We start from the raw sequence: 9,149 nt of genomic DNA on the forward strand, positions 1-9,149 counted from the left end.
TTATGGCCAATCCATTGTATCCAAACGCAAACTTTCAAGAGAGGTGATCAAGCCGCCGGAATGCCGACGCTGCTCCAGCTTGCTTCGAAGGCAGAGGTTGCTCCGCCCACAGGAGATCATGGTTTTGACGAAGTTAATGTAGATTGAATTCCACGCCTTGACCCGGTCCAAGGAACCGCTTCGTCAATTGAAGCAATTGCACGAAGACCTGCTGACTCAATGCGACAAGGACCAGGTGTTCAACTTGCTGGAAGTGGCGACGCAAAAGCTAGTCGAAAAGCTGTCATGGGCTCTCCACAATGACAACAGCATGACTCCAGCCAGCGTTGGAATTCCTGAGCTGCTCGACTTGTGCATTGCAGGCGCGACGGACAACATCCTGCTTAACCATGCGCCGTACAAGATCCTCGAGGACCTCATGGACGGCCAAACGATTGTAACTTGTGAAAAGCTATGGGAATTGCTTGAAACGCGCAAGGGGCAATTGACTGCGGTAGGCGTCGACCTCGTGCTCGTGCAAACGTGAGACGTGTCTAGGCAAACTTCATCCCTCCGTACGACGGCAAATCTGCCAAGACTACCAAAGCGTCACTTTGTCTCCTTCGGCTCTCCAACACACTCCTGCGCCGCCTGTCTAAGACACACAACACTGTCTTTTGCGGCCGCATTCTGACCTTTCTCTCCTTCGCATTCGCTCTATCGGAACGCTCTGCGTTGAACGTCACAGGTCGGGTACGTCGTCACATGCTCCCCGTGACCTCCATATCTCAATCCTGAACAGTCCAACGTGAGCAACGTGACAGTATTTGAAGATGAAATTACTTTCCTGGAAAACGTACGATGCATAGAGATCCCCGTCGACAGGCCATCGTGTTCCCGTCAAACTTGTAGACGCCAAGCGACGACACGAGCGACGGCGCCAAGGCAGCAGATTACGCCTTGTATAAGACGTTCTGGGCAATCCAGCGGTATTTTCGCCAGCCGAATTTGGCGACCGAGCGGGACACGGAGTGGGCGACTTTTGTATGTATCGATGTTGCTGCGGAAACGCAGTTTACGTGGCCGTGTAGACGACCGAGCTGAATGCGGTGCTCGGCGCATTTGAAAGCCATTCGTTCAGCCCGAAAGACCTCGATCCTACTCGCGACGATAATGCAGTGTCCGTGGGCAAGGACGAGAACGGGCCGTCCGGGTTCTTCCAGACAAAGTACTTGACGAACAGCCGCCTCTTTCACTTGCAACTGCGCGATCCTGTCCTGCGGGAGTGCATGCTGACGCAGGTAACGCGTCAAGGCAACTTGTGTCGCTCAGGAAGTCGAACAAGTAGTTTCTTATCTTTTTCCGCCACCTGGAAACCACCAAACTCCCGCCGACAGCGACGGTGGTATGGCATGGCATCCAACTCAACCCATGGTCTCAACATGTGCGTGCGGTAGAGCCAAGTGAAGGCGTTGACGTCCCGCGTGTTGAGTTTGCTCAAGAAGACCCCGTCCGACGGCAAACGATTCAGTGAAATGCTTGTCCAAGTGCTCGATCGAGAAAACAACTGGACGCAGTGGAAGCAGGACAAGTGCAAGCCGTACGAGCGGTTCCCAGACGACCAAGCGCCGGTGGAACCGTCCGCTGCACCCGTGGAACCGCCCGTGAAGAAGCGCAAACAGTCGATGACGGATCCGCTGTTGGAGTCACTTGTTCACGAAGACACCGAGTCACTGCTGTCAAAGATCCAAGGCCCAAGTCGAAGTACGCTGCGCATGAGAGATTACACGATTGCGCGTGAAAACATTTACGTGGTGTAGAAACGGAAGTGCCAGTCGAAGAGTTTGTCCAGCGATTTGAAGAAGCCCGCGACCCGGAAAACGGCATCGAGCGAGAGTACTGGCCCGACAATGACAAGGTCTATCGGACGGTCTGTCGTTCAATCTGACCCCTTGGCCTTAGATGGTGTGCTGGCGCACCATGCGCGGGTGCATGCGCACAAAGCTCAACTTCATGGACAAAATCATTCAAGGCACGGGAACCATGGTTGAAGCCATCTTAGGGGTGCACCAAGGTGATGTGATTCCTGCCAGCTCGCCGGCGCCGTCGAATTCAGACGAACCAGCCACTGCCCCTGCGAGTCCTGTTGAAGCCCCGGACACTGTGGACGAGCCCGCCAAGGAGTCCCCCGAGGTCGCCAAGTCATTTCCAGCCAAGTTTTGATCGATTATGCTTGTAGGGTGAAGAGGAAACCGAATAAGTCGAACGTAAATTAAACTCAGCTTTCGCGACATCAAGTTGTTTGTGATATCGATAGCGTTGGCGGACAAAAGGATGGAAAAATAAGTTAAGGTTCGCGCGAGCGACTAGAGATGATGCGAAATCGAGGGGACTGAACCGTACCGATGCATTGAAATGGCGCGGCCGAGTCCCGCTCGCAGGTAAAGAAAACGACCTCAATGCAGTGGGTCATGGTTTTGTGAAGGGTGGCGCCGTGGAACCCATAGTGCCACGACAGGGATCGGCCGGATGGCCGAATCTCGAACAGCATTGGGCTCACGCACTTGGTCTGGAACCAAATCGCCTTGGGATTCTCCTTAGACCGGAGCTCTCGGTAGATGCTGGCTTGAGGAACTACCATCCCGGGCGAGTACTCTTCGCATGGCTCGAGGAAGTTGCGGAAGCGCGCAAATGCGGTGATCGTCGCGTGTGCCAGCGACGTGGGCATCGAGTGGTCTGGATGGAACTGTACTCTCAAGTTGGTCCCGCAGAAGCTCGTCGTCGAGTGGTGTCCGCGCTTGCAGTTGGGAAAGCACCTGCCACGTCAGGGTCAATGGAGGGAAAGGATGGACAGTCGAGAGAGGTCTTACCGGAGATTACGGATCCCGCCCTTCTTGTTGTTGCGTGAGTAGAGCGTCTTAAACTGTTGGGGACACCCGTGTTCATCGACGAAGGTGGCGATCTCCATTGGGGCGAGTTGCTGGGTCGAGAACGAGTGAGTTGAGAAGTCCTCCATGCAATGCGATGTGGGCATTCGATGGACGACTTCGTGGTGCTGCGGGGGCGACGAAACGAGCGGTGCGAGTGAGGGGAGCGGCGGCAGCACGACATAGTCGTCGGATGATGTCCAGAGCTCTTCGAGCAAGTCGACGGCGGTTGGCGATTGAGTGCGCTTCAACGGAGACGTCGCGTCGAACGGGGGAGAAGGCTCGTTCAGTTTATCGAATTCAACCCACATGAGGTCGTCGCCGCACTCTTCCAAGAGCAAATCGTCGCAGGAGACCGACGTGGCGGGTGGTGTCGAGACTAGCCGACGGGGCGGGAGAGCTGGTGGGTTGAATGGGGGGCCAAGACAACGCTGAACGCAGACTTTTGCACGCACAACGCGGGACAACCGAGTTTGATTTGGCCATTGCGCCCACAGCAGAGCCACGCAATCAGGTTGTGCACCCTGTCGACGTGGACAACAACGGCACACAGCGCGTGGCTGTTAGCGTTTCGGACGGCGGTCGATTCGTTCAGGTGGACGCGGGTGTATCCACCGTACACAGTTTGGACTTCGGTGGTGGTATCGCGCAGCAGAGCTTTGAATGCTTCGAGGTGCTGCCACGACACCATGTGCGTCATCACGAGCTGGACTGGTCGGTGTCCGTCACGGTCTGGTAAGATCGCGTGATGCGCCAAGAGGTCGCGGGCTAGCCTTGACTGGGCATGCTGTTGAGCTGGATTGAGGATTCCCACAGCGTAACAGCCTAGACAAACCCACTCGGTGGGTGCGATCGGGTGCAGTGACTCAGGCGCGGGTCCGAGCGACTCCTGCGCGTATTCAAGGGAGACTGCGACATGCAGGTTGACATCTGGGTCAAAGTCGAAGAGGGCAGGCGACGACGGCATCACAATGTCGTCGCCGCTGCTGCACGAGCTAGTACCATCGTCCAAATCGCGGCTCATCTTCGAATGGTCACATGCGGTGGCTTTTGCCAACGTGGAAACGCTTTGCGTCGGGGGGGCGTCGAATTTGGAAGGACACGAACCTCGGTTACGATGGCGTACGTGCATACTTTATGTACGTTGTAACAGTGCATAGATTAGTAAAGTTGGTTCGATTCCATGTACTGTACGAGCAGTACATTCGAATGTTATGGTGTAGGTGACTGAGACGTGGAGTATAGTCAATCCAAGGCATTGCACGCAATCCGAAAACCGTGACTTTTCGGGGTGGTCGACGGTTACAGAGTCAACGACATCAACCGTTACAGAGTAATTTCTACATCCACCATGCTGTAGCTGCCAGAGTTGCGCCGCGGCTTGGACACCTTGAGCCGGCCTTCGGGCATCTGCTCCTCCCGCAGCGAGTCGGACGTTCGTCGCGTCGTCGTGTTGCCTAAGCAGCACATCCACCGCAACCACGTTGACGTGAAGATGTGCCGCAGGCACGTGTACCCGTCCGAGTTCATTTCACCCTCGATGTCGCTGACGGTGCGCATGCGATCGCCGGCAGCTCGTCGAGCCAGACCCACGTCCGTGAGCGCGATGTCTCCAAGAAGCATCCACCGATCCACGACCGCGTGGTGGGTTACCCACCCGCCGGCCGTACGTGTCAATGGGACGGGCACAGCGCCGCCTCGAGACGCCATGAGTTTCATGACTTCCTGTCGACATACAAGGTAGAGGCCGGAACTTGCCAGAACCCAACCTGTGAAGAGGAGAAGCGACGGAACATCCATTTCGGACGTCGTTGTGGCAGGGCCAGCTTGCGCTTCCATGTGCTGCACGAGCATCACTTGGCCAATCGTGACAGCGACGAGTGCGACGGTGTAAAGCGCTGTGGCGCGAACTTGGGTCTGATTGAGCTTGTAGAGACCGGCCGCTTGCATGTACAGCACAACGACGAGCGAGCCGAAAAGCAGGAGCTGTAACACGAAGAGCGGGGCAAACACACCAACCCAGGGGAGGCCTGAAGCGTCAGGTGCATTTGTCGCTGCAACGCCGGAATTATGGGCCAGCAGGAGGGTAAACACAAAGAGCAAGATCCATGCGATACCCTGAACAAAGGAATGTGAGAAGGGTGATGGAGATGAGGGAGGCGATGGTGGAATGACCGTACAGGTAGGGTGGTTCGCGACTTGCAGAGGAGGTAGCGCACGACGTAGCCGACCTCGATGATCATGATGGGAGCATACGCAACATACACGCTAACGTTGGACGAGTTGTTGAGGATGGCACAGAATGCGATTTCGGCCCAAAAGAGGAGGATGCAGAGAGGCAAACTGACTGCATACAGCAACAAGATCTTGCGCAGCAGAGGGAGGAGTGGCTCATTCGATACCGTGTCTGTTTCGGCCCAGTGACGTAGTTCTGTTGCTGCGCGGATCGAGAGGACGTGCGCACCCACCATGACGAGATTGCCGACCCAAAACGGCGAGAACACGGCCCACCAGTTCCAATGACGGGCTGGGCCAAGCACATTGTCAGCGTTCAGAGCGACGAGACCGAACCCAAGAAACATACACATGACGTAAATCATCACGCCGTTGAGCAGGACAGCGAGGGATTTCTCTGCAAACACAATCGGCCGAAAACGACGCATGGTGTTGCCATCCGTGTTGGCCGAGACAGGGGACGAGAACGAAGCGTTCGCGGGTCGGATGGAGTGATACATGGTTTCCTCGTGATACGAGTTCCGCATAGCCCTAAGAAGCGGGGACCGCTCGCCGCTGTCGTTATCGTCGCTGGACCTGTCGGTGCTCGTGCTGTTCGTGCGGCGGTCGCCACGCATTGTTCAAATCTGGAACGGGCAAACATCTCGAATTGTATTGCGATTCCTAATTTTATGCTAAAATTTTTATCAAGTTGTCATGAATTTTTATAAATTTGGTCCACCACCCAATGCAAGGTTTCACGCAACTGCCATCAGTTCCACAATCATCCTCTCGGAACGATGCTCAGGACGTTGGCCGTAATGATCGCGGCTGCCACGGCGGCCAGCGTAACATTCGTCATTCTACGGGAAATACTCGTCCCTGGGAACCATGAACCTAAACAAAGCAAGCAGGAACGACGGCAAGAGCGCAACGAACGTCGACGGGCACGCATGGACGCGCGCAAGAAGCAAAAGCAGATGCAGGTGAAAGCCGAACGACAGCATCGATGGGAAGTCGAAACGGCACTGCATCCCATTGACCAAGAGGAAAAACAACGTTTGTACGATGCGAAGATTGCCGCAAAGAAGCAGCAGCAACAGGAGCTCGAGGTACTGTTATCTCCTCCGATGCGTGTTGACCATTCTCGCAGGATCGCTTGAATACGGCCATGGCTATCGGACTACGAGTGGTCGTGGACCTCGACTTCTTGAATCACCAGACGCTTCGGGTATTCCACTTAGTTGACGCGAGGTTGTTGGGTCATGGGGGGCACGTAACCTAGGAGCGAAATAGCGTGTTCAAGCAAGTGGCGACTGCTTACGGCACCATGAAGAAATGTTCATTTCCGAATCTCTTGTCCCTACATCTAGCATCGTACAGAGGAGACGTCGCGGCATTTTGCGACCAACGCGGCGCGCGAGCATGGAAGGTACTCCTGTGCATGGCATGCAATTCGTTGCCTCACACGTCCCGCATTCAGGTCTCTCGACACGAACAGCCTCTCTTCGAACTCTTCCCGAACGACACCGTCATCTTCCTATCCCCCGATGCGCCGACCGTGCTGACTGAATTGGACCCGAATGCCGTGTATGTCATCGGAGGAATTGTCGACCGGACTGTTCGAAAGGTTCGTGTCGATAACAATGCTGCACCTCATGGACGCAAACGTAGAGCCAAACGCTGGCGAAGGCGACGGCGTCTGCCATCCGCACCGCTCGGTTGCCAGTGCAAGAGCACCTCCGTGTCAAGTCGCACGTGCTCAACATCGATACCGTCCTGCTCATCCTTCTCGAAGTCCACAACCATGGCGACTGGAACCGAGCGTTCGATGCAGTATTACCCAAACGTTTTCGACGGCCTGAGTGATAATATCGGCCTCGCCGCGCACATTGACGCCATCGCGAGCTACAGTCTCCCTCACGTGCAACCATGCTCGAGAGAGAATTGCCTGGTTCTCCAAGGCCTCGTCGTGGAGACGGTGCTTTTAGTACGTTTAGGTTCCTATCCTACGACTGGCGAACCGTGTCATTGTCTTGAAGAGTTTCTGGAGCTGCCATGCCCTCGCCACGTTGTGCGACCACTTTTGTCGTCGATCTTTCCACTTGAGCTCGCCTTTCAACAGTTTGTATGTCGACCACTGGCCATGGGCTTTGGCTTCTTCGACTCCAATGCACAAGACGCTCCTCGTCGGCCACTCGACAGGACATTCGCAATTGTGCACGCACATTTGTCCTTGGTGCGCCAACACACGTTGAACCACGTCGTCGTGGCCTGCCGAAGCAGCGGCTGCCATTGCTTGCTTCACACACCCTTCCGTGCGAAACATGAGGAGAAAGTCGACAATGTCGCCGTGACCATTCGCCGCCGCCAATGCCAACGCGTGTACCGTACATCCTTCGATTCGATTCCAATGCAGGAATTGCACCATGCTGGCATCGCCACGCTCGGCTGCCGAGTCCATTGCGGTTGCATGGCACCCTTCCCTTCGATTCAAGTGGAGAAAACGAACGACGTCCTTGTGTCCCCGCGCCGCAGCGGCTTCCATCGCACGTTTTGTGCATCCTTCCCGCCGATTCCGATGCAGGAATTCAACGACGTCGATGTGCCCATTCTCTGCTGCTCCATCCATTGCATCGACCGTGCACCCTTCTTCGCGGTGACGGTGCAGAAATTCAACGATACCCAAATGGCCATGCTTGGCGGCGTTGTCCATGGCCAAAGTGTCGCAAGTGGTCGCTCGATGCTGGTGCAAAAACTTGATAATGTCAAGATGGCCGTGCGTGGCGGCAAGCGTGAACACGTACGACGTAAATCCGTCGGGCGTGCGAGCGTCGTGGAATGCCTGAAGCACGGCTAAATGTCCATGTAGCGTGGCTTGTAAGACTGCTGGACCGTGATGGCTTGGATGGTGGTGCGCCAGTAAATACTTCACCGCATGGACTTGGCCGATGGAACTAGCATAGACAAGAAACGTGCCATGGGATGCTACGTCTGGACATACTCTGTACAGTTCACGAAGACCAGGGACATGGTGGCAATGAAACCAAACATGGAGCGTGTGCGTAGCGACAGCTCGCGCGCTTGGTGTAGCGCAGGTCGCGGACTGCAAGACACGGACTGCTGCAACAATCTCGAGCAGCTTGTGATGGATGCCGCCTTGGTAAGCGAGGATGCAGGGCAAGAGATCGTTGCTGAAGAGCGCGGAGAACGGCATCGGCGTGCCCATTCACTGGAAGGCTGAGGCTACTGTACACTTGGCGGCAAGGTGGTCTCAAAAATTGCGACAGGGGGGAATGTAGCTCAGGTGGGTTTGTTGTCGCAATCGTCTCGAATTCGATCCCCGGCGGAGTCAGCCGCGGCATGCCCCCCCCAGCGGTATGTGGGCATTCAGGGCAGCGCACGAGTACTTCTTCCAAGAAAGGTAGCCCAAGGACGAAGCAGGAGGCAGTCGAACAACCAAGATGGCCCACAAATGCGTCAAAATAGACTACCTCGACGGTGCTTGGCAAATGTGAACTCCAAATCAGTAACGTAACGAGCCAATTTATGGGCATGTGCCAATTTATGGGCAGGTTGTGATAGCCAATCAAATTTCAGTAGCAAATTCTCTTGAATTAAATACCTGTAACATTTTGTGTCACGAAGTCAATATTAAATGTGCAGGGAGTCAAGTAGTATCCGGAATTCAGCGGTATCCGGAATTTAAAGGCGCCAATTTCATGGCGCCAAGCAGAATGACCACACATACCTTACACTTTCATTCAGGCCACATGGCCAAGAAGCGCAAGCAGTATGATGAAGGCGACCTTGTTGCTGCAGTAAAGGCCTGCCAAGATGGCGAGACCGTTGCCAAAGCGGCACGGCAGCACCAGGTGCCGAGATCCACGCTGCAACGACGCTTGGAATTGGCCAAAGAAGACCAGGCACTTCAGCTACAGGAAGGCAGTGAGAGTGAGGATATCAGTGACCTCGTACCATTGGCGCGCTCATTCGTTGACCAAAGTACTGGCATCGGGGGTTACCCGG

At 55.3% G+C, this 9,149-nt stretch overlaps 5 protein-coding genes across 6 annotated transcripts; 2 read left to right on the top strand and 3 right to left on the bottom strand.

Moving 5' to 3' along the window:
* Window positions 1-32: 32 nt before the first annotated feature.
* H310_09127 (hypothetical protein) lies at window positions 33-2,631 on the top strand. Its single transcript, XM_008875113.1, has 11 exons — window positions 33-96; window positions 143-493; window positions 538-732; window positions 782-835; window positions 892-1,023; window positions 1,071-1,280; window positions 1,328-1,384; window positions 1,437-1,743; window positions 1,800-1,897; window positions 1,942-2,172; window positions 2,219-2,631. Exons 1-11 carry the CDS (start codon window positions 61-63, stop codon window positions 2,237-2,239), a joined length of 1,692 nt encoding a protein of 563 aa, XP_008873335.1. The 5' UTR covers window positions 33-60; the 3' UTR covers window positions 2,240-2,631.
* Window positions 2,327-3,930, bottom strand: H310_09128 (hypothetical protein; the record flags this gene model as incomplete). Its single annotated transcript, XM_008875114.1, has 3 exons — window positions 2,327-2,795; window positions 2,850-3,285; window positions 3,375-3,930. The coding sequence occupies 3 exons, from the start codon at window positions 3,928-3,930 to the stop codon at window positions 2,327-2,329; spliced, it is 1,461 nt and encodes a 486-aa protein (XP_008873336.1).
* A 238-nt stretch (window positions 3,931-4,168) lies between these two features.
* H310_09129 lies at window positions 4,169-5,771 on the bottom strand. Of its 2 annotated transcripts, XM_008875116.1 has the most exons (3): window positions 5,087-5,771; window positions 4,676-5,024; window positions 4,169-4,631 (listed from the first exon to the last, which is right to left on the bottom strand). In XM_008875116.1, exons 1-3 carry the CDS (start codon window positions 5,756-5,758, stop codon window positions 4,438-4,440), a joined length of 1,215 nt encoding a protein of 404 aa, XP_008873338.1. In that variant the 5' UTR covers window positions 5,759-5,771; the 3' UTR covers window positions 4,169-4,437. The 2 variants fall into 2 exon arrangements, with proteins under 2 accessions (XP_008873338.1, XP_008873337.1); XM_008875115.1 differs by having other exon boundaries at window positions 4,169-5,024.
* A 302-nt stretch (window positions 5,772-6,073) lies between these two features.
* H310_09130 (hypothetical protein) lies at window positions 6,074-6,989 on the top strand (the record flags this gene model as incomplete). The annotated part of the gene is made up of 5 exons (XM_008875117.1): window positions 6,074-6,232; window positions 6,274-6,351; window positions 6,406-6,552; window positions 6,604-6,750; window positions 6,795-6,989. The coding sequence occupies 5 exons, from the start codon at window positions 6,074-6,076 to the stop codon at window positions 6,987-6,989; spliced, it is 726 nt and encodes a 241-aa protein (XP_008873339.1).
* A 67-nt stretch (window positions 6,990-7,056) lies between these two features.
* On the bottom strand, window positions 7,057-8,611 carry H310_09131 (hypothetical protein). The gene has a single exon (XM_008875118.1). The coding sequence runs from the start codon at window positions 8,347-8,349 to the stop codon at window positions 7,117-7,119; it is 1,233 nt and encodes a 410-aa protein (XP_008873340.1). The 5' UTR covers window positions 8,350-8,611; the 3' UTR covers window positions 7,057-7,116.
* Between the last annotated feature and the right edge of the window lie 538 nt (window positions 8,612-9,149).

This window comes from Aphanomyces invadans, assembly GCF_000520115.1.
Source record: "Aphanomyces invadans strain NJM9701 unplaced genomic scaffold supercont1.20, whole genome shotgun sequence".
NCBI lineage: Eukaryota > Oomycota > Saprolegniomycetes > Saprolegniales > Verrucalvaceae > Aphanomyces > Aphanomyces invadans.

Excerpts from the sequence above, each read along its gene's own strand:
- H310_09131 (XM_008875118.1), bottom strand. The coding sequence starts at position 8,349 with ATGGGCACGCCGATGCCGTTCTCCGCGCTCTTCAGCAACGATCTCTTG.
- H310_09129 (XM_008875115.1), bottom strand. The coding sequence starts at position 5,758 with ATGCGTGGCGACCGCCGCACGAACAGCACGAGCACCGACAGGTCCAGC. Across the intron at positions 5,025-5,086 it reads AGTCGCGAACCACCCTACCT|GGTATCGCATGGATCTTGCT; the intron begins GTACGGTCATTC and ends TCCTTTGTTCAG.
- H310_09127 (XM_008875113.1), top strand. The coding sequence starts at position 61 with ATGCCGACGCTGCTCCAGCTTGCTTCGAAGGCAGAG. Across the intron at positions 1,385-1,436 it reads TCCCGCCGACAGCGACGGTG|AGCCAAGTGAAGGCGTTGAC; the intron begins GTATGGCATGGC and ends TGCGTGCGGTAG. Across the intron at positions 1,898-1,941 it reads ACTGGCCCGACAATGACAAG|ATGGTGTGCTGGCGCACCAT; the intron begins GTCTATCGGACG and ends CCTTGGCCTTAG.